This window comes from Rhinopithecus bieti, unplaced genomic scaffold (genome assembly GCF_001698545.2).
Source record: "Rhinopithecus bieti isolate Rb0 unplaced genomic scaffold, ASM169854v2 scaffold_15834, whole genome shotgun sequence".
Classification (NCBI taxonomy): domain Eukaryota; kingdom Metazoa; phylum Chordata; class Mammalia; order Primates; family Cercopithecidae; genus Rhinopithecus; species Rhinopithecus bieti.
This window is the reverse complement of record NW_016808980.1, coordinates 2278463-2302484: the sequence shown is the minus strand read 5'-3', so window position 1 is coordinate 2302484 and position 24022 is coordinate 2278463. Positions and strand designations below refer to the sequence as shown.

Genomic DNA, 24022 nt, shown 5'->3' with positions numbered 1-24022 from the left:
GGGGGGGGGGGGGGATATCACGGTCTGCTCCTTGTTCAACCCCTGCCACGGACCAGCCATGGGATGTTGCACCTAAAATAGAGGGATGCCTGCTTACTTGAACCTTGATGACTTCCCTAGCCAGACGCCCACCTTGTGAGCATAGACAGAGACTTTGGAGAGGAATGTATTTTGGGGACTGTATCAGTCAGCTCAGGCTGCATAACAAAATATCATAGACTGGGTGGCTTAAACAACAGAAATCTCTCTTCTCACAGTTCTAGAGGCTAGCAATCCAAGACCAGGATTCTGGGGAATCCTGTCAAGACCAGGTTCTGGAGAGGACCTGCTTAGGTCCTGGCTTGCAGACAGTCACCTTTTCTCCCATTGTGTTCTCCTGTGAGACAATGAGACTGACCTCTGGTGGCCCTTCTTCTTAGGCCACTAATTCCATCATGAGGGCCCCCCCTTCATGACCTCAGCAAGCCCTAATTATCTCCCAAAGGTCCCATCTCCAAATACCATCGCAGAGGGGGTTAGGGCTTCAATATAGGAATTTGGCGGGTGTGGTGGGGGCAGAACTCAGTGTGTAGCAGGGACTGTATAGGTGAAAGGTTTGATCAAGGGACAAATCAGGAGTGAAGGTTCTGTCTGTGTATCCTGGGAGCTACTGTCTCTTAGGAACACCTGGTGCAGTGTCACCCATGAATACAGTCCTTGCTGGTCACTCCAGGTGGCCTTCGAGTTGATAGCAGTATGTGCAAGGGCCACGCCTGTGGATCTCACTTGGAGAAATTTAAGACAGAGCCTGGTCCCTGCTCAGATCTTGAGAAATTTCTTTGCAGGCAGCCTGGTGGCTTCCCTGCTCAGATCTTGAGAAATTTCTTTGCAGGCAGCCTGGTGGGTTCTCTTGCCTATAAATCTGGAAAGTATGGAAGGAGTACGGTTGACATCTCTTATGGGAAATCCAAGACTTAAAATACAAAAGATAGATCCAAAGGTTTGTGGAAGAAACTGTGACATGGCCAGGGATGCCTGCTTACAGGACGTGGGCTTGGGTTGGGCTTCGGGAGAATGTGGATGTGTTGGTGGGAGGGGGTGTCCCATGTTAGGGCTGTGCTGTGAGCTGGTCCTGGCATATGTGAGTAAACATAGAATGATCTGGAAGGTGAACTTACGGGAGGGTGAGATGGAGACTGGGCTGGAAGATTCAATAAATATCCAGTGAGTTCTTTCCAAGAATCAGAGGCCCTGTTGGTATTTGAAGAAAGATCTTTATGAAACCAGGGGGTTTTTGCACCTTCTCCCAGAAGAGGAGGAAGTTTTGCAAGTCAGGGTGGAAAGCCTTCTTACTGCCTCCACCTGCTAATCCACCTGGGAGTGTCTGACTACCCACCCCACCTGCTAATCCACCTGGGAGTGTCTGACTACCCACAATGCCATCTCTCTTGGATAAGCAGAGACATATACTCAAATGGCTTAAAAGAAATGTTTGGTTAATTCCTCTCACCCCCAGAGGGGGTTTATGGTATATATCTTCCCCAAAAATCAGGTCTTTATTTTATTATCTCATTTGTGATCACAGGCTGATTTGTGGGTTTGAATTACTGTTTCCTGTGTCTCAATTCAATATAATAAGTGCTTTTCTTTTGCCTTTTTTTTTTCCCAAAGGCAGCAAGTTATTTTGCAGGGCTTGCTCCCTTGGCTGATGTTTCTTAGCAGAGGGTTGGGGCTGAGGTGTTGATGAACCGGCTGAAGGACGAGGAAGTAAATTGTGGTTTGTTTAGAATGCTTTCCTGCCTGTGGTTGCTACTTTAGAAGCCGTGTGGTTGCTTGATAGGAGAGGTGCAGCTTAGTTGCATGTAATCAGAAGAAATTCTGCTGAACTGGAGAATAGAAACGGGCAGTTCAGGCCCGAGTTCACACAGTCGGTTAGTCCTTCCTTGTCAGGTAGCTTAGTGTAGAGAAAGTTACCAATTGTTCTCCCTAGATTGTAAGTTGACGTGCAATCATTGCAAAAAAGCAGACAATGGAGACGGTGGTAGTATGTTCTACACTGGCTAGGAGGGGACATCTGACTTGCATTGTAGAACCACAAAACTGGACATCCCTTAGACCAGTGCCTGATTCCCATTGGCTCCACCATGGCGATGCACACAGGGTTTCCCTTAAATTCCATCCCATTGAAACCTGCATGCCTGTGATCTCAGAAGTCTGGGAAGCTAGTTGTATAATTTGTCAAGGAGACAGATTCTTGGGTCTATACTTTTGTCTGTAAGGCTATTTGTTGACCCCTTGTGTTTTTATGAAAATTATCATCATTGATTAAGCTCATCAGCGAACCACTTCTAATTTACATCTTAAACTATCATCTAGTCCATAGGACCAGTGGGTATGACTCACCAGTTTATGCCTGGGGGGTAAAAATGCAAGGCCACTGTATAGATCTTAGGCTGTAACCTTGTATTAGGTTGGCGCAAAAGTAATTGTGGTTTTTGAAGTACCCCTGTGTCTTTGGGAGGATTTGTAGATGACACTTAAGGACCATGTAGTAAGTCTAAATACTGCCTTTTCTCTTGACGTCCCATCTCCATATTACTGACAACTGACCAGCACATTCACACGGATCAAAGGATTCAGCTCCCATTTAAACATGTAGGGAAACAGAATGGTGTTCTTGGTTATTGGAGTGGCCTCTTTTAAACTGGTCTTTGTCTCTTTCTCTTCCATCTTCTTTAGGGGACCATATTGTGGGCTTAATAAACACAAGCCAGTGAGCCAGCTGTAGCATCTTTTTTATTTTTATTTGAGACAGTCTCGCTCTGTTGCCTAGGTTGGGGTGCAGCGACACCATCTTGGCTCACTGTAACCTCCGCCTCCCAGGTAGCGGAGGGTTACAGGCACCTGCTATCACGCCCAGCTAATTGTTGTATTTTTAGTAGAGACAGGCTTTCACCATGTTGGCCAGGCTGGTCTCGAACTCCTGACCTCAAGTGATCCGCCCACCTCGGTCTCCCAAAGTGCTAGGATTACAGGCGTGAGCCACCGTGCCTGGCCTATAGCATCTCATTTAATCCTCACAGTGACTTTGCCAAGGAAGTGTTCTCTTCCCCATCTCGTGGCTGAAGAAACTAAGGCTCAGGTACTGTTGAAGTGCTTGTGTTCCAAGAGCTTCTGATGTGAGTCTACATTTTAACAGAGGCCCCAGGGCAGCGAGAGGATCTTTCAAATTGGGGAAACCCTAGCCTAGGAGTAGTACCCATAGAGCTGGGGCCATATCTGGTCTCTACCCAATGCTGGGAGGCTGTTCCTGGACAAGTTGCCCCATCTTTCTCTGCCTTACTGACTTGACCTGAGAAATGGGACTCTCACCACCACCCCCGGAGATGTCTGTGAGGATGAAGGAAGGCAGAGCGAGCAGCCACCTGCGGAGGAGGGTGTTTGGCGGTGGTCTGGTCTCGAGTTGATTTCAGGCCTCAGTTGAATGAAGACAGGTCCTGCCTCGGTCTTCCACAAAGAAGCTGACAAAGAATGAAACTCCATGACTAAACAGGAAGCTATGCCTCCGAATGCTGCAGACGGAGCCATCATGTGATGCTTTCTATTTCTCTGAGAAGGTGACAGAACAGGGCTTGGCTTCTCGAGTCCCCTGAGGTAGTGCCATTGTGCCCTCCACCCCCATATTAACACTGGGCACTATGCAGTTTGGTGTTCAAAGGTTTGGAGAGAGAACTCATGTTCTGCCTGGATGGTCTGAAAAGCCTGGTCCCTGGGGTTCCAACTAGATTTGAACGACTTCTCCAAGGGTATGACTTCAGACCAATGCATGACGCCTGAGATCCACTTAAGTGCTCCTTAAATGAGTAGATATGGATAAAGTGAAAACGTGTTGGTCATTACAGGACTTTAGAGCTGTCCACTGAGCAAAACAGGGAGTGGCATGCTTTAACATAAGTTCCAACAGGATCACCCTGCCATATAGGACTGGGGGTAGCAGTGGAGGTTGTTGGTTTCTGGCTCTCTGGGGGGTAAATCCAGAAGCATGTATGGGATGTGTGCTGTGGACAAGGAGTCAGGGAACACTTAGGTTGGCCTGACAAACTGGAAGGAGAGACAATGTTTCCCACCATGGGAACAGGAGAGACGGGGAGGAGGAGAGGAGAAGCGGGGGTGAGGATCCGGAGATTGGTTTTGACCCTGTGAAATTTGAGATGACCTGTGGGCAGGTAGATATTGGCAATCTGAAGTTCAGGAGTGATGGTCTGGGTTAAAAATATTAATGTGGCCATCATCAGGATAGAGGTGGTATTTTAAGGTCCTGAGTGAATTATCCGACAGTACGGTCTGCTCTTGGACTTGGAAGAAGTCAGTTTTGAGTGGAGACTGGGCAGTTTAGTGTGGGAGCTGCCTTAGGGCCACATCCACCTGGAAATGTTTGCTTTGGGAGATGGCCTGAGATGCATGGTCAGAAAAGGAGGAGAGATGAAGTGCTTCTTTTGCCCCAGGGTAGCAGTAGCCAACCCCAACTAGCCGATTCCTGTTGGAGCCCAACATTTGGAAATCCAGGCCGCTAACTGCACAAGCGCTAAAAGGATCTCATTTATTGAGCGTTCTTATTGCCCTTGAAGATGAGATTTCAGGGAGCTTATGCCTCTACTTGAAAAAGCATCCTAATTTACTTGACATTTCTAATAACGCTGCATTACTCCCTGTAAGAAATTGGACTCAGAAAATATTTCTAAATCAGGCATTTGGAATGGACTTGGGTATTTCAATTCGGCCATTCAAAGGGGATTGGGAAGACAGGTGTTTTGAAAGCCACAGGCATTGTACAGACATAGAGAGGGGTTTATTTACAATAGACTCCCCAGGTCTCATTCTCTTCAAGTGCCTTTGTTGGTCTGATAGGGCAGGAGCTTTTTTCCATTGTTGACAAAAAACAGGAAGAAAATGTGCAGTTTTATGAATTTCCCTGACCACTAAGAAGGAAACTAGGGCCCAGTTTAGTATCTGTAGATGCCTGAAGGCAGATAACAGTTGAGTAGATCTTTAATGAAATTCTAATTTTCCTTTGACTGCAGCAGAAACTGGCTTTTTAATTTTCTCTTTGTAGTTGGCCATGATTTGAAACCCCACAGCAGCCCTTCTGTCCAGCTTGAACACACTCCCCTTGATCCCGCACCCCACATAATGTAATGCACTTTGCACAGAGTCCCTCATCTCTATGATTATTACCCTAGTGTTGGGTTAATTCTGGCACAAATGCTAAGATGTTGCAGAATTTTGGCTTAAACTACAGCCAAAGGGTTAAGTTCCCTCCTGGGCTTGGATGATATTGGCATAAGTTGGAAGCGTAAGAGAGATCAAAGGTGATTTTTTTTTTTCTTCTCAAAAATGATTTTGCAAATCTTTTTCAGAGCTGATAGACACACACCTTAGCTGGATACAAAACATATTATGAAACAGAATGACTGTGATCTTTGATCCGAGAAATCAAAGTTAAAGGTAATTGATATCTTCTGCTTCTCCTTTTGTTTTCCAGCTGTGTGTTTCCTTAACTTGAATTTTTTTTTTTTTTAAGTATAAGAAAACTTGACAAGCTGAAGGCCCTCTCTTCTCATTCTCCTGCTCTTAAGGGCTAGACCCCTCCACTTCTGAAGTGGACACTCCTGGGGACCTCCCTGAGAATCTCAGGGTTGGGCGGGAGAAGGGGGGATGAGGCCCCGGTAACTTGCATGCTCCCCGATTCCAGGGCTGGCCTGCATGGAAAAATGCAGCACCATCTTTTTGGTTTTGTACACTTTGTTGTGGGTGTCCAGTTAAATAAGGCTCTCCATCCGTAGCGGGTGTTCTGCACTGGGGAACAGCAGAGTGGGCAGGGAGGTCAGAAAACCTACCTAGGAAGCCCCGCCCTGTGCTTAGGGCATTTCCAATCCTGATTCCCTCAGCTCAAGGTTTCAGCTCCTCCCGGGGGCTTCCTTGTTGTGGCTTTTGAAGTCGCATGATTTTGCTACTTGGTTTCTGGATTCGAAATCAGCCCCTTGAACTGCTTCCCAGGGTGCTCGGTGAGCCCCTCACCCAACAGATCCACCTCGCTGGGCCTCCACAGAAGGGCCTGGCAGCGAAGAAGACCCTGCCGTGCAAGTTCCAGGAGGCCCTGGGCTGTGAAGTCCAGATGAGACATTGAGGAAGGTTGCATTACCTCTCTGTGCCTCAGCTTCTTAGATGCTGTTGCTGTTATTTAATCTTCTCCATATTCTAATTGGAATAAACTAGTACACACAGTGCCCAGACCATCTTAGAGCTTATATTAGCACATCCAGGGGAGCTGACACTTCAGAAGCACGATTGCCAGAGGATGGGGCCTGCTGAGATGAATCCCTACTTCCCTGTGGCAGAAGGAAGCCCTGTGGGGAGGGGCACATTCTCCAACCATCTGCCACTCTCCGGCCTCAGGACTTCGCGTCTGAGGAATCAGGATAAAAATGCAAGTAAAATATGGTGCTGAGGTTGTAAGCCCCTCAGGGAACATGTCGAAGGGCGGTGCCTTTTTAATGTGTGTCTTGGGCTTGGGGACTTTGGCGAGCCAGCGGCTCAGGCCTGTGGCTGACTCTGTAGCTCTGACCAGTATGACCTGGGAGGGGATTTACTGCTGCTGCATCACTCTTCAGACCCCACCCACAGTTTCCGGCTACAGTCCTAGTAAGGGTTTTATGTTCTTTTCACTGAGCCTCACTCAAGCATGGCCAGGTTTCTCTGGAGAAGATGAACACTGGGAAGTTACTTAGTAAGTGCAAAGCAGAGGTCCGGGAGAGCTCTGTCTCAAGTAACAGGCCTTTTCAGTTTTGAGATGTCAGAGGGGAAGAGCCGGGCACGGTGGCTCACCCCTGTAATCCCAGCACTTTGGGAGGCCAAGGCAAGGTCAGGAGTTCGAGACCAGCCTGGCCGACATGGTGAAACCCCGTCTCTACTAAAAACCCGCATGGTGGCAGGTTCCTGTAACCTCAGCTACGCTACTTAGGAAGTTGAGGCAGGAGAATTACTTGAACCTGGAGGCAGAGATTGCAGTGAGCTGAGATGGCACCACTGCACTCCAGCCTGGGTGACAGAGGGAGACTCAAAAAAAAAAAAAAAAAAAAAAGTCACGGGAAGGCTTAAGACCAGCAGGCCTGGTTGCTTAGGGAACTTACCTCTTGGCCTTCAGAGTCGCTTCCCCTGAGGACAGTTAGGACCAAAGGCAGAAGAGCATGGAGAGGACTTCATGTGCTTTCAGCTTCACGCATCCTGACCCAAGCATGTGGGGGTCATGGGAGTGAATTCAGCAAGGCACTGCAAGGCAGAGAAAACAGTCAGTGGTGACTGAGGGTGGTGCCTTGGGCCCCCTCTTGGCTCTCAGATTCTTTGATTTGGCCTGGAGAACGCAGCCCTCTCGATTCCCATTCCAAGCTTGAGGAGTGTCTTTCTGGCCATGGCCTTTGTGGCTGGGCCCAGGCTCTCGTGGGCACTCACGTGGTCTCACCAGATTTTAGAAAACATGCTTGAGGTTTGAGCGAGAAGCAGGACCCAACCTATCCGCTCCTTCCTGTTGCTGCTTTCTCAGGGGATTCAGTTCCAAAGTCAGCAGTCAAAGGGAAAGGGCCTCCAGTGAAATTCACCCTTGGAAGTCCTTTAAATTGCACCTGAAGTATTCATACATCTGTGTTGTTTTCCTCATGTAATCCTGAGCAGCCATCCTGCTGCAAACTGAAGTCTGGGAACCTCTGAGCTCTGGCCAAGGAAGGGAGGAGAAAGTAGATGCAGGTGCCTGGGCCTTTTAGCAAAACAGAAAAGTCCTAAGGCAGAATGGGATACTAACAGAAGTCAGTTTTAGCTTTTAGAAATCCAGTAAGAGGCACTGGCTTCCCCAGATGGCCACCCTCAAAAAGCAGGCAACGAGAACACCCTGCTTTTTCTTCTTTGCCATTAGCATATATATACTAGGAGCTGACAAACTACAGTGCTTGGGTCACTCCTGGCCCCCAGCCTGTTTTGGCAAATGAAGTTTTACTGGAACACATCTATGCCCATTTGCTTACTGTCTACGGCAGCTTTGATGCTACACTGGCAGTGCTTAGTAAGTGAGAAAGAGCCCACAAAGCTGAAAATATTATCCGGCTCTTTCCAGGGAAGTTTGTGGACCCCGGTATATCATCTTTTTATGTCTGTAGCCATTTTTATTAGAATACTAATATCCTTCTTACTGAGTTGAAACACCTCTTTATAAATGACTTTTTGTCATATATACTGAAAATGTTACACTATGTTTTGTGCATAATTTTTATGTACTTAAGATCAGTTCACTTTTTCCTCTCCAGTTTCAGGCTTAGTAGTCACCCTGAGATCATTCTCCATCAGCCTTTTCAGCGGGACACCTCTCTGTAAGGATGATCAGAGGTCAAGAGCACCGTGGCAGACTCACAACTGCTGGCCTCAATTCTGTTCTGAGAAAGGGACGCTTTCTCCAGCAGAGCACTTGCCTTCATCACGCGGCCTCTCACTGCTGGCTAGGCAGAGTCTACTGTAGCCTTCCCCTGACTTCACGCACATGACCCAGAGGATTCTGGGATCCCCAAAAGAGAGAGGATCAATACTGTACAAGTTAATTAAATGGGCCCTGAGTTCAAATCCCAATCCCCTGTCACCTGCTAGAGTATTGGTCTGCCTGTCTCTATTTCCCTATCTATAAAATGAGGATAATGATATTACTAGGAGCAGTGTGAGAATTAAATAATAGTCCCTGGCACTGTATAGGACCTGGTACACAGCTCTCAGGAAAATGTGAATGGCTGGTATTCTTTCGTAGAGAGAAAGACTCCAAGTAACAGATCAGCAACCCATTTGTCAATCGAATGAAAAAGGAAAATCAGCTTCCTTAAACCAAGGGACCTAGGCTGATAGTGCAGGGTCCTTGGGGTGGGCTAATGCAAGCATTAAGCACCTGCTGTCTGCATGGTGCCATGCATGAGTGGGGCTACTTGAAAATTCAGTACTTGCTTTTGGAGGGAGGGCACTATGGCAGGAATGTGGGGCAGCTTCCAGGAAGGGGCAGCATTGGACAGGGGTAGAGCACTGCACCTGGCCCCATTTGGGAACAGGTAGGAGGAGAGGTACAGTTGCTGGCCCAGGGTAGATGGTTGGAGGTCTAAAATGCTGATGGCAATGATACAGGAGGGTGGTTCAGCACCCAAACCTCAGAGGCCGACTTGGGGAGGCCAATCCTGGCTGTGACCTGAAGTTTCCCAATCCCTTTCTAAGATGCTGTGTTCTGTTCATAAATAAGTGTTGAGTACTTCCCATGCACCAAAGCATCATCTAAGGAATATGAGGGGAAGGAGAGCATCAGCGCAGCAGGGGATAGTGAGGAGATGGGAGTGCAACTGGGCCGAGGGTGGCCACCAAGGGGGTCTTTGCCAAGGAGACTGAGCCTTGGGTGATGTGAGTGAGAAGGAAAAGCATTAGACTGGGGAAAGCATGATGCTACCCAGAGGAGCAGCGTGAGGAAGGTGACACGAGAGAACAGGGCTGAGTCGGGGACAGACAGACCAGGAGAAATGGCATGGTGAAAGGGCACTGGGGTTCCCCTGCACCCTAGTACTCGAGTCTGCAAATGTGGGGCCTCCCTGTGGACTCTGCATGAAGTGGTTGAGATGAGACCCTCTCTCAGAACTTAAAGCCCAATATGGCTCTACTCTCTCACCACCACCTAGCAGGCATTTCTGTTCTAGAACTTTCTCCTTGTTGGTAGTCAGGGGAGCAGGCGCCGAGATTTCAGAAAGAGGAGGTTCCTACCCAGAGAGGTTTGGGCGGGAGTTGAACTCAGGGCCCCCTCACCACCCCCAATAGCAAGAAGGTCTAAGTGCATAGGGTTACTGGATTTTCCAGATGCAGTTCTTCACTTCTCTCTGAAAGTAGCTCCCAGAAAGCAGGACCATTTCCATCCAAGGGGAGGGAAACACGCTTCTGTCTGCTTGAAAAGTTTCTCTACTTCCCATCCCCTGCCCCAGCCCTGTGTTCTGAGAAGGGAAACAGCCCTTCGAGAGGGCTTTGGTGCCAGTGTCTCTGCCTACCAGCTATTTTTAGAAAGCTGAGGCTGTGGAAAGTTTTCATTAAGGATCCACTCCTCTCACTTCCTAGGTTGAGAAAACAGGAAGCCCTTTGGAATCCGGGCTTTGAAAAGCTTCACATGAAGCTGCCCCGACCCCACCTGCCCCGGGCATTCAGCTTTCGCTACATAAGAGTCCTGCACAGCATGGTCAGCTCGTCACCCCTGCAGGAAGCACTGAGGGTCTGGGCTGACAGTCCTTATGCAGCTTCTGGTTTAGGGCCCCTGGGACTCAGCTGTTACCAGGTACACAGTAGATGCCCAACTAATGCTGGTTAGCTAAATATATGAATTTGTCCTCTACATTCCTATTAGTGAATCCATTTCCACATGTTGGAAAAGTTATACATAATGTATGTATTTCGAATACATATCTAATACGTATATACTGGTCTAACAAACCAACACTGGCTGTACACTGGGCACTGTGATCTTTACTTGCATTATCTCATCCAAGCACCTCAGCAACCTGGGAGGTAATATTTTTAGATGCAGTTTACAGATGAGGAAACTGAGGCACAGAGTGGTTATATCACCAAGGCAAGGTTCACCAAGCAAGGAAGTGGCAGAGGTGGAATTCTAACCCTGGCTGACTCTAGAACCTGACCTCTCACGCACATGCTCGTGGCATGCCTGACGTTCTGGCACAAAACAAAGCCAATGGTTGCAAACTATGGCATTCAGAGTCCAACATGAAGCGTGGGGATTTTACTGACCATCCCAGCCACTAGCCATTGAACACCAGGCACTGTGCTGGGCGCTGTCACATATGCGAATGGTTAGCATCCTCACAACAGCCTGAAAAGATGTGTGCTATGATTCCCACTTTACAGTTGAGCAAATTGAGGCACGGAGAGGTAACGTCAGACAGTCGGAGAAGGAGCTGAGAATCAAACCCGGTTCATTCAGCTCTTTGCATTCCTGGCCTCTCACTGTTATGGAGGTTGCAGAGCATCTGGGCAGGGGTTTTCCAGGGAAAAGCACCCTGAACCTAGGAGGGCCCAGCTTTGACCACGGAGAGACTTTGGGCAACTCTGAACATTTAACCCTCAGTGCCAATAGTAACTTAAGCCTAAGGTGAGAAAAGGAAGTGTGAGGAGGTGTGGGAAGAATTCAGTGTCAGAACCAGGACATGGAAAATGAACCTGCCTTTGACGGGACTCCCAAAGGGGTTTACATCCTCATCCCTTCCACAACGAGTCAGTGTGGTCTACCTGCAAAACTGAAGGTGTAGGCATACCTCAGGGAGCATGCCTCACGGAGGAGCTGTCACCAATAGCACCACCTTCTTTCCAAGAATGTTTCAGGGAACCTATTTGCAGGATCCACTATCCTAAGATCTCACCCAGTAGCCAAGGCGGGAGAAGGCAGCTTGCTTCTTGATGCCAGTGACTGGTACTGCTCTTGGTTCCCTGCTAGGAACTCCACACATACTTCTGGGGAGGGAGGTGACCAAACTTTCCAGAACTGGCACATGATCCTTCACTTGGTTGTGCTGAAATGGAAACTATGTGTGTATGTTGATGGCCAGTCAGTCTTTGGGGGGCCCTCACTTGCTCTATTTGTAAGGGTTCCTCTTTTGAGAACTGTAAGTTTTATGGATCAAGAAAGAACCATGTTTTATCAGACTTAATAGGCATTTTCTGGATGTGGAAATAGTGGAAGTAGTTTGGTACACAATAGAAAGCCTCAAGCACATGACATCAAATGCAGAAGAGGAGAAAGTTACTTCAAACGTGCCCTATGGCTCAAATCCATTTTTGCCACAAAGATTTGAAAAAGTTACCATTTGAGCAATATTCACTAATAGATCTTTAGCACAAAATAGTGTCTGAAAAAAATATGATGTAGGAAAGCATTCCTTATATTAAAAATTGTCAAATATACTATCACAAGGAACAAAAAAAAAAGTGTTTAAATAAATAGAGATGGGCAGAGCGGTTCATGCCTGTAATCCCAATACTTTGGGAGGCTCAGGTGGGAGGATCGCCTCAGCTCAGGAGTTCGAGACCAGCCTGGGCAACAGAGTGAGACCCTGTCTCTACTAAAAATTTAAAAAGGTAGCCAGGTGTGGTGGCGTGTACCTGTAGTCCCAGCTACTCAGGAGGCTGAGGCTGCTAGGAGCCATGATCATGCCATTGCACTCCAGCCTGGGTGACAGAGCAAGACCTTGTCTCAAAAATAAATAGCCTGATAGAGGTTCTAGAAAGCGAAAAATAAATAGCCCGATAGAGGTTCTAGAAAGCGAACCTGATGCATGTTCTTGGTGCCCTCTCACTCGCCCCATTCTCTCTCTCTCCCCCTCCTCTTTTCTTTTGTAGTTAATGAAATTATCAGGAAGGAGTTTTCAGGACCTCCTGCCAGAAATCAGACGTAAAAGAAGCCATTATAGCAAGACACCTTCTGTATCTGACCCCTCGGAGCCCTCCACAGCCCCTCACCTTCTGTCTCCTTTCACGTTCATCTCCCAGCCTGGAGTCCACACGCGGATCAATGTATGGGCACTAAGCGGACTCTCGCTTAAGGAGCTCGCCACCTCCCTCTAAACACCAGAGAGAACTCTTCTTTTTGGTTTATGTTTTAAATCCCAGAGAGCATCCTGGTTGATCTTAATGGTGTTCCGTCCAAATATTAAGCGCCTGCTGACCAAAAGCACATTCTGCACAAGACAGGACACTGGAACACGCCTGAGAACAGAGTGACTGGAGCTTGGGGGGATGGGCGGGGGACAGAAGATGTGGGCGCTGTGATTAAACCCCAGCCCTTGCGTTCATTTTTCCAGGTCACAGATACAGCTCCTGTACCTTTTGAAGGAAAGGAGTTCTCAGAGCAACCAAAGGAACGTGATCCAAGAGCCCAGCTTACAGGCTGAAGAAACCCAAAACCCTCTTGATAGAGGTAGAAACTGAACTGTCAGTCCTTAGAGCTCGCCCAGTCCATGCCACAACTGGGCCACGGCTAAAGCTTTATTTTTGAATTCTTATTCCAAAACCAAACTGTCTTGCCCGGACAAGATCACTTGTTAAGACTTCTTGGCGTTAAGTTATGACATGTATATGCGTTTGTTACTATTTGTTTTCTGCTTTAAAAAGCTGGCCAGGGCACCTAGCACTGGAGCTATTTTGGCGAGCTGTTCTTTAACCCCTGCAGCACGCAGTCCTGCTAACACAATTTCCATAGACTTGAGGGGCTGACCCAGGCTGCAGAGAGCAAGCACCTGTCTGCTGCAGCTGTACAACCTGGATGCTTTGCAAGGTTCCGGCTTGCTTTCTTCCTAGCAGCCAGAGTGCTTTTCCGTAAAGCAGTGGAGAATCTCAAGCATGTGCATTTAATTGAGGAATAGCAGAAGGGCTAAAGCAACCAAGAAGTGCGGGTATTTTTGTTAAGTAAAACAGCCCAAGTGCTTCTGGAAGTGGGTGTCTACCAAGATAGAGGAAAAGGGCTGAATTCCCTCTATCCTAAATCCAAAGTGGGACAGTCGAGCTCAGGATGCGCTTCCCAGCTTCACTGGTTAATTTGACCTGAACATATTTAAAGACCCTTTCTGCCCCTGAAGACCTATTCGCACTAGAATTCTAACGTGAAGAAATCTACTCGAATGCATCCTTTAGTTTGAATGAGCTCTGTTCAGACCAGTTGTATGTTATATGTGATTTCCTTCCTCCCAACTGTTTCCACTGAGCGCACCCATAGTCTCCCCTAGTCTTCCTCTGTGGGTGCGATTTTTGTGATTTTTACAAACAAAACCCTTGTAGTTCTTGGCAGGTGTGTTTCTGTTGGCATTTGCTGCAGACACCCCAGGACAAGCGGTGAGATTCATTTTTAAGCCATTCCGTTTCCTCAATAATCCACAACAAAGTGAAAATATTCTTAGCACGCAGACTGTACTTAGTGTTTTCTCAGTCCAGTCTGTAGGCAGAAGGCTTCAAAAGATAGTCATGGCCACTCAGTGCCCACTGTGGGCTTTGTAAGTCCTGGCTCTCCCGTCAAGGTTACCCAGAGGCAAAAGCTTCCTGGGAGTGGGGCCAGGTGTGTTTGGCACTCCAGATAGAAGACAAAATGCTCAGATCCGGGCCTGTGCACTTGTATGCAACCTGTTGGTCAATACCTAGCATTTATTTTTCCCTAACAATGGACAACCTTTCCCTCATCCACCCCTAAGCTCAGAGTTTAGGAACATTCTCTTTTAAATAAACAGAATGCCAGTAAGAGGTTGACCCCCACCATAGAACTTCTGGGATGCTAAATACTTCCTCACGAACAAAATAAGTTCCTTATATAAGTTCCTTATACTAGCAGCTTCACCTAGAGAATTCTCTCTCGGGCAATATGAATTTTTCTCTCCAGCAATATTGGCTTCACTGGGGAAAAGCTAGGAGTGTGTGGTGAGTGATTTGTTCTCCCTTGACCTGGCTAGGAGCCATTTTTTATACATGAGGGAATTTGAGCTTTCCTCAGTTATCTGAATGTTTTACCCAAGTGCCTTCCTGCTATTGTAGCAAAGTAGCTCAGCTTCCTTGTCCACAGGTTGAAAAAGGACTAATGCATTTTCCATCAGTTTTCTAACTATGTTAGCAAAAAGGACCTCCTGGTAGCTCAACCTCCTGTACGCATGTGTGTGTGTGTGTAATACACACACAAATAAACCCCTCTGTTTTTCTAAGACATCTTAGCTGGATATTATAGGAAGCACTTTCATAAACAACTATACCAAATAGCAAAGGAAAGAGAAACAAAAGCATTAGATTTGAGACATAAACAGGCAAGAGAAAGTGTATTAGGAACTGACAGCTATCAAGGAAGTTTTGTCAGTTACAAATGCTAGGAGGAAATTTTGCCAAGAAGGATGGCTCATGAAATATTTCCAGTATGGGAAGAGGCAATAAGATCCTCTAAGAGAATGAGAAAGTAGGGATGTATAAATGGTAAAGATGGGCGTGTTGCAGGTGTGTTAGAAGGATCTCAGTTAAGTGAAGGTTTGCACTTGCTACATCTAAGTTAATGTAAATATGTAGCACTCTGACAGGTCTACCATGTTGCTGAATGTAGTATATTTCCAAAGTTTGCAAGTCTTCCTGTATTGTAAAAAAAATGCTGCTGCTTGATAATATGTATAGCAATCCAGATTAATTAGTATGTTATTAAATTTTATTTTCTTACCTGTATTTTATGCTTTTACCTGTCCTCAAAATATTACACCCCTGTTGGAATTAGATTTATATTTATAAATGGTCAGAAATCTTTTTAAATGTCTCTTTTCACACATAGGTTGATTTTTTTTTTCTTAAGATAAATGATGTATTCTTGAAACATTTGTTAATTATTCCAGGAAACAAAAATCCATGTAATAAAACTCCCACTCAGAGCCTATTAGTCACCTACCTAGAAGACAGCATCTCAGGAGAAGGAATGGTTTCATGGAAGAAGGAACCACCTTTTTCTTGCTCAAGAATTATGCTGACTTCAGCCCTGAGCCTGGATCTGGTCACTGAGAATCATCAAGTGTCTAGATCCCCCCAAATAAGTAATCTAGTAGGTGGTTTTGATTTTAAAAAATTGACACCAAAACCCTGCCTGCATTGTAATGGAATTTGAAAAGAATTCATGTTCACAGAACCCTACGTTCAGGCTAATATTTACAGAGGGGACCAAAACCAAATCCTGGTAGGTAACTCCTGTATCCTTTATCCAAAGGACATCAACAGTTTTCCAGCATAGACATAACCAAGGATGAATTGATTCCTTCAAAGAACTGGGAGGCACTGATATTGCATTTTTTGTTTACATCCAGTAGCCAAGACGCCTCAGTGAGCCAGTCTTGGGCAGAGGCTGTCACATTTAGGCAGATCAGGAGTTGATATGTTCTAATTCTCACTCTGGACTACAGTGAAACTGAATTTATCATGTCCAAAAAAAAAAAAAAAAAAAAAAAAAACTTTCCAAGTGCTTTCTATTGCTCAGAATTGAAAGAATGTTTTCATTTCAAGTTTACAAGAGGCATGGATGGAGTTGTGACGTTCTTGACAAGCTGGGCTAACCTTTCCTGAACTCGTTTCCTGGAGGCAAGGTGCTCGGTGACCCAGCGCATCTTAACTTTGGGTCTCCTAGGCTCAAGGCTAGGGCATTACGTTTCATGGAACCAAAACAGCCAATTGCATAGCAAGTATTTTCCTGCATTCCAATTAAATGCTTAAGAAAAAGCAGCATCATATAAAATTGTGATCATAAACATCCATTTCCCTCAGCTTTTGTGAGTGCCTTGACTTACAGCCAACATCACTGTTTAACTCAGTCTGTTTAAAAACAAACTTTTCTGGTGGTTGGTAACAGAGTTTCTCCCTGCGCTATCAGGGTCCTGAGAGCTGGAAGTGAAAGGGTTAATTAACATTCTACCTTTATGCAGCTGTTGGCTGACTAGAATAAACTCCCTGCTGAGTTCAAGCTTTGAATGGAATGGATGCAAATGATGTTGTTTCTATTAGAGCAGGTACTCACAGCATTCTGATTGGCCTGAGCAGACAGAGGCTATGGCGGTTGGAACAAACTTAGCACCCTGGACATCTTGTCAAAGAACCTCACTCACCCCCTATGGCCTCTACAGCCCTCAGAGGAGAGAAAACCAGTACAGTTCTCCAACAAACAGAGGTCTCTCCAACATGGTGGTGCTGGCAGGCTTAGGTTTAGACAATCCTGTTAAAGGCGTTTGAATACATCACATTCCTATGCAAATGTTTTTAATCTCCAGTTTAATGTAGTTTATTTTTCCTATATGTAAAGTATTTTTATACGACTTGTATCATGATAGTTTAGCAATAAAACAGTTGGAAGCAACAGCTACTTTGGTGGATCTTTCTTTTCCGGAGAGGCTACTCAAATATCCCCTTTACCTTTCGGGCTCCCTCAGCAAGGAACATTTTGTGTGTGCACATAAGTGTGTGCGTTTACTCCTCATCTCAGCCCTAGGAGGTAGGTACAGTCACACTGTGCTTGTGACTCAGGCTCAGAAGCCACTTGTCGGAGGTGACAAAGCCACATGGTCAACCTGAATTTGATTCTCTCTGGCACAACTCTGCTGTAATCTGTGCCTCTAGACTACTTTTGAGGTAGCATATTCATAAAGGAGATTTATGGTGCCCACCTTAGACCAGCTTTCCAAGGGTCCCGAAGCACTCACAGTCAACTGGGCCAAGCCAGCCACTTGGAAGGCAAAAGCCACCATTTTTATTTGAGCATCTTGCAAAATATCAAGGTTAAAGAAAAAAAAAAAAATGCACCTTATACCTTCGAACCCACAAATAAGTACTAGAACCTTCTAGCCAAGTTCCTCCTTGAAACAGCTTTTGCCATCCTGTAGCTAAAGCACCTAGGAGGTTTGGAAGTAGCTGCTCTTTTTAAAGTCTTCATAGGGTTCGAACCTCCTCCCACCCTTTCACCCCAGGGAAATGGGATATCTGCTCCAGGCCCTGGGCTTTAGGGACCCACGCCACCCCATCACAGCCCCGCACCTGGAATGTCTTGCTGGGAATTTTCTAGCCCCCGTCCCCCCGCTATTCCAGTGCCTGTAACCAGCACTACCAAATGGGCAGGTGTCCCAAGCTCAGACAGACACCTGCATGGGTCCTGGCTGCTGGAAGTGCCTATCTTGAAATATCCTTAGTCTCCCTCTGTTAGCTGGGACCAGCTGGCTCCCATTTCTCCCCTTCAGGTGCCCCAAAGAGCTCTAGAACCTGCACCTACAGGGTCCAGGCCAGCTTCCAGAAGAGCACCCTGGTGAGCAGATTGCTCCGATGGCTGGTGCGGTATTTTCATTGTGAGTTTTGTGGGATGGTGTGAGACTGGATCGCCAGAATGGTGCTGATTTAGGAATGGGTCAAGTTGCTTAGGCAGACAGGAGCCCCACAAAAAATACCTGTCCAGGGCTACACCTAAGAGGCAACTGTGCCCCACTAAGATGACTGCGGCCAACTGTTTTGCTTTAACTTACTTTCCGAAAACCTTACACCACTTCTCCTGAATCGAAAGTCAAAATCACTTAAGCAGAGGACAAGGCTAAAACTATAGTCATTTTAAAAAAGAAAAAAAAAACCAAAACGTCTGTGTTGTACATTTATATTTAAGCCACACTTAAACACAAATTTGGCCTGTGCCTCAGTTTCCCCAGATATGAAATGAGGACTCTAGTCCCCACCTCACAGGTACTGCATAATCAATATTAGCTATCGATCGACGGTCCCATCATTTAACAAACAGATTTCAGATTCACCTAAGGCTTATCGCGGAGCCTTCAGCTCATCTTGAGACCTCATTTGACTAATATCCGGAAGAAAACATTTAGAGCTCTGACTATGGGATTTTAATTTTTCTAAATAGATCATTAAAGCCAGAAACTTGAGTTTATCCAATTTTCAAAACCTGAGATGACAAGGAAGTTTGTATTGGAGCATCTTGGAGTCACTTTGCCAGGAGTTTGCAAATCTGAACATGTTCCTTGCTGTATCCAACAGCATGGTGTAGTTTCGTACAAAGGAGCAGAAACAGAACAGTGGTTTCGTGCCAAGTTGGAGTTTAAGAAGTGGTAAGATTGACAGGAGAAAACAAATGCTGACTCCTACTCAGCCTCTTCATATTCATACATTAGAAGGAAACTGGGTTCCTGGTAGGACCAGGTTGAATATAAAATAATGCTGAGGACAGAGGCACAGAGCCACAAGGGCCTTTACGAAATGAAAGTGAAGTCATTTCTTTTGTCTGCGGATCCCCAGTAGCTGTGATGGGGTATAAAGGACACGCTTGCTATAAACCTCATGACATTTTGTGGTACGAAGATGGACGAGGTCAGACCAAACTTTCTCCAAAAAGGGCTTCTCACTCTAAACCACCTCTTGCCCGGCCCTCCTGGTAAACTTCAGAAGTTGAGCTTTGTAAATGGTCCGATGAGGAGTTATCAAAGAAACAAAACCCCCTGCTGTCTATCTGCCCTGTCCCAGGCTCTCTAGGAATCCCTGATTTACTAAAAACTTCAAGCTCTGAAACACTGTACTGGATAGGAAGTACAGTGACAATTCACTCTGATTCCCAGGGGCTATACTTTTTACATCAGTGATCCCTAAATTTTTTGTTGAAATGGGGACACCTCATCCTTCTATGAAATACTGACAAAATTCCTTGAAAACACATTGCCAACAGTTTCTGCTGCTGTGCAAAGTGTCAGAGGATATTTGATTTAGAACCCTCTGCCCGGCCGGGCGCGGTGGCTCAAGCCTATAATCCCAGCACTTTGGGAGGCCGAGACGGGCGGATCACGAGGTCAGGAGATCGAGACCATCCTGGCTAACACGGTGAAACCTCATCTCTACTAAAAAATACAAAAAACTAGCCGGGCAAGGTGGCGGGCGCCTGTAGTCCCAGCTACTCGGGAGGCTGAGGCAGGAGAATGGCGGTAAACCCGGGAGGCGGAGCTTGCAGTGAGCTGAGATCCGGCCACTGCACTCCAGCCTGGGCGACAGAGTGAGACTCCGTCTTAAAAAAAAAAAAAAAAAAAAAGAACCCTCTGCCCTTAATACCATGAGAAAAAAGCATTCACAAGACAACCGTGGCGAGGGTTGTATTTACACCTTCACATACACACGCGCCAGACTCCTGTGTGACCTCCCCCACCATGTGCCTTCTTCTCTTTGGTAGCCAGGAGGCATTTTGAGTTCAACATGTCCCCAAATTTCCTGATTCCCAATCTCCTCTTCCTCCCTCTCCCAACACACACCCATCTTACTCATCAGTTTATGGGAACACCATCTATCTACAGTCGCTTAGTCAAAACCCTGGGAATAACCCCGGATCTCTCACTGTTCCCGTTGCCCACATATCAGCAAATCCCGCTGGGTCCCTTCTGAAATCATCCCACCTCTATGCCTCATGCTCACCACGACACCCTCATCTCCTACCTGGATGACACACCAGCCCTTTGCTGGTGTACTCCCGACCTCCCCATCCACACAGCAGCCAGATCGAGCTTAAAGCAGCCTCAGATCCTCTCACAGCCCTATTTAAAGCCCTCCACGGCTTCCCCTTGCATTCAGGATGATCCAAATTACAGGCAAGAGGCTCAGCCATCTTCCTTGGCCACAAGTTCTCCAGCCTCCAGGCCTCTTTTCTCTTCCCTGCCCAGACCACACCATTCCCCACCTCTCTCGCCTCCTAAAACTTGAAACGCTTTGACTCCTGAGTTTCATGGACTGGCTCTTCCTCATTCTTCAACTTTCCAATTAAATTCTTGTCCTCAGAGGACTTCAGTGACCACTGTCATGCGGGACCTACCCCATGCCCCGCCCACACATGCACTCAGCCTGGCGTTTGGATGACTGTGGGCATGTTTGCTGTCTCTTGCCCCTATAAATTCCATGGCAGCGACGATTGTCTTGATTTGCCCAGTGTTGTCTCTCTACAGCCTGGCATGCGGTATGGTAGGCCCCCAGGAACCGGGTGTTAAATGAGCAAACATGCCTTTCCTGTGCATGGAGAACAATGGGCTCATCTGGAATGTATGGAAAATTAATCATTTCCTAATATTTAACACATTTTATAAACCAACTGACTCAAGGGAGACTTTCCTTCTGTCCCATATGGCTCGGTTTATTCATCTCTAATTACACAGCAGTGTATTCCAGCCTGTCTTCTAGAAAGAGCTAGTTCCCTTTGTTGCAGAAAGCCATAAAGACCATGATTCCCTAGAATCTTGGAGCCTGCCAGGCCAGTTATCTGCTTTCTGGCAGCCTGCAGTCACCTGTGGCCCTCCCGCTTGTAAAATGCTCACTGCTGTGGCTCAACAGCTCCTTGGGGACAGGTAAGAGAAGGGCCAGCCAGCCAGCTGCCGTTTACAAGCCAAATCTGAAACCGGCTTCTCGGGGGAGTCTGTTTGACAAGGTGAATAATGGATTGTTTGCAGCGGAGCGAGGTGCGGCCAGCGCCTGCAGTTTGCTGTTAGACGGTGCTAACGTGCTCCGGCTGGGCGCCTCTCCATCTGGTCCTCCCCAGATACACCTGCAGTCGTGCGGTTCAGGAGCCCACGTTCTCATTTATCCTCCCCGTGGTGCAAATAAGCCAGGGCACCCTCTGTGCGCTGTTGGGGTCTTCGACACAGACCTCGGCCCCTGAGCTGGGCTCCAGGATCTGAAGGTGTGAGGGCAGGCTTTCCTAAACTCTGCCCTGCGGACACCCCCTGGTTCCCAAGACCAACACTGCCCAGAGTAGGTCCAGGGCTCCTTGGAGAGTCGGGTAGTGGGGGTCCCAGGTCCCATGACTTCCATCTCTCAGGGCTCACGGCCTCCCCTCCAGGACGAGTCTTTTTTTGCCATTTATCCCTGTTCATGTCACTCTCATCTCATCCCCTGCATCTCTCACTCTGACCCCCATGAGGCTCAGACCCCACTTTCTGCCCCACAGCCCCATGGAATGCTGCTGCTCATCCCTCTGCACCTCACTGCCCACCATAAACCCCTACATCCTCAGTCTTCCTTCCCCCAGGACCTGCGTGTTTTCTTCCTAGCTGAAACCCACCACTCCTGAGTCCTGTCTCCTTGCAGGCCTCTGCGACAATTAGCACAAACTTAGTGGCGTAAAGCAACACAAATTCATCACCTCAGTGCTGGAGGTCCAAGGTCCAAAGTAGGTCCCATGGGTATAACATCCTGGTGTCAGCAGGGCTGCACTCCTTCTGGGGGCTCCAGGGGAGAAGGTTTCCTCATCCTTTCCAGCTTCTTTGGAAATAAACACGGCTGACAGCATTCCGTAGTACTCAGCCCTCATCTGCTGGGCCAGCCATCCCATCACTCTGATTCCACGCCCAGCCTCGCGCCTTTCTCTAACAAGCTCTCACATCTCTTTCTTTTGCCTCTAAGGACTCCTGTGATTAAATGGGGCAAACCTGGGTAACCCAGGGCACGCTTCCTTTCTCACTGGTGATTAGCAATCGCACCTGCAAAGTCGCTTTTGCTGTAGAAGGTAACACGTCCACAGGTGATGGGCATAGAACATGGACATCGTTAGGGGGCCCTTATCCTGCCTGCCATGCTAATATGGCAGTGTTCAGAGGTGGTGCCTTTAAGTGGTGACTCAGGATCCTGAGGGCTCTACCCTTGTGAATGGAGGAATCCATTCATGGATTAATGGGTGAATGGGTTATCATGGGAGGGAAACTGGTGGCTTTACGAGAAGAAGAAAGCCCCGAGCACAGCACATTAGCACACTCAGCCCCTCCCCTTGCGATGTCCTGTGCCACCAGGGGACGCTGCAGAGTCTCCGTGAGCAAGAAGGCGCTCATCAGATGTGGCCCTCGGCCTGGGACTTCTCAGTCTCTACAACTAGAAAGAAATTCCCTTTCAAAATGCCCAGTTTCAGGTATTCTGTTATAAGCAACAGAAAATGGACAAATACATTGTTCAAGGCTCATGGACCACATCAGTGAAGAGCACAGACTAAGCAAAGTCTCCATCTGTGTGAAGGGGACATGCCAGCAGGGTGCAGAGGGAGGGAGAAAGGCCTCAAAGAGACCTGGAGCTGATCATGTTTCAACCTAAACTCTTGCATTTCTCCTCCCTAGAGCCGTTCCAGCCTGCGTTTATTTCATTTCATGGAACACCTTCACCCCGGTCACTCAGGCTAGAAGCCCAGCACCATGCTTGGCCCTCTTCCTTCTCTGACACCCATCTCCAATCTGTCAGGAAATCCCATCAGTTCCCTCTTTCAGTTTTATCCCGAAACTGACGCCATCTCAGCCTGGCACTGTTCTGAGTCTGGTGTTTGTTTTAGCGCCACCTCCTGCTAGGACCGATGCAGTAGTCCCTCGGCTGGTCTCCCTGCCTTTCCCCCTTCTGCCTGTCCTCATCACAGAGTGATCCTGCTAATCTCAGATCAGGTCCCTCCTTTGCTCAAGACCCTCAGTGTGAAAGTCAAAGACCTTCCTTAAATGGCCACCAAAGCGTTCCACCGCCCACCTCCCTTCCTACCTCACCTCCCAGTACTCTCCCATCTTGCCCTCTGCTCCAGCCCCTTGATCTCTCAGTTTCCCAAACACGCCACACTGCCTGCATCTCAAGGCCTTTGTCCAGCTGTTGCTTCCACCTGGTATCTCTTCCATTAGATGTAACAGCTCCAGATGTCAGCAGAGACACTGCCTCAGCTCCCATCCTAAAATCAGGTCCACTGTATTCTCCATGGCTACTTGGACCCAAACAGACGCTGCTATAGTTTGGTTTATCTGATCGCCCTCCCCTCACAAACACCACCACATCTCACGTTGAAATTCCATCCCCCGTGTTGGAGGTGGGGCTTAACGGAGGCGTTTGGGTTATGGGGTGGATCTCTCATGGGTAGATGAATGCCCTCCCTGGTGGGGGCTGATTTCTCACTTCATCTGTTCCCATGAGCGCTGGCTGTTAAAAGGAGCCTGGTACCTCCCCTCTCTGGCTTCCTCTCTCGCCAGGTGACTTGCACACATGAGCTCCCCTGCCTCTTCCACCATGAGTGGAAGCAGCCTGAGGCCCTCACCAGAGGCAGAGGCCCCATCTTGAATTTTCCAACCGTCAGAACCTGAGCCAAATCAACCTCTTCTCTTTCTAAATTGCCAGCCCAAGGTATTCCTATATAGCAACACAAATGGACTAAGATGTCCAACCCAATCTCTGAAGGCCTGAGGGCATCTGTTGGTAAATGTCCTTCAGCGGCATCTTGGTGGCATCCCGATGTGGGGAGGGGGTGGTGGGAATGATCCACCTGGTGCTGACACTCAGGGGTTGCACTAGCTAGAGAATTTTAAAACAGTATTTCAACAATTGCTCTGATATCTATTATCACTAGGTACTGGTGGTTTGGTGGGTTTTTTTTTTTTTTTTTTTTTTTTTTTTTTTT

The 24022-nt window shown here is 47.4% G+C and overlaps 1 protein-coding gene across 9 annotated transcripts in view; it reads left to right on the top strand.

Annotated features, from left to right (window-relative positions):
- NFATC2 (nuclear factor of activated T cells 2) overlaps positions 1 to 16951 on the top strand; it is a 187283-nt gene extending 170332 nt beyond the window's left edge. For 4 of the 9 annotated variants that reach the window (XM_017888170.1, XM_017888167.1, XM_017888171.1 and 1 more), the window contains exons 10-11: positions 5397 to 5484; positions 12442 to 16951. In XM_017888170.1, the coding sequence (XP_017743659.1) occupies positions 5397 to 5440 (44 nt within the window). In that variant the 3' untranslated portion in view covers positions 5441 to 5484; positions 12442 to 16951. The remainder of the gene's footprint in view (positions 1 to 5396; positions 5485 to 12441) is intronic. The other 5 variants (XM_017888168.1, XM_017888165.1, XM_017888169.1 and 2 more) reach the window with 2 other exon arrangements.
- The last annotated feature ends 7071 nt before the right edge of the window (positions 16952 to 24022 follow it).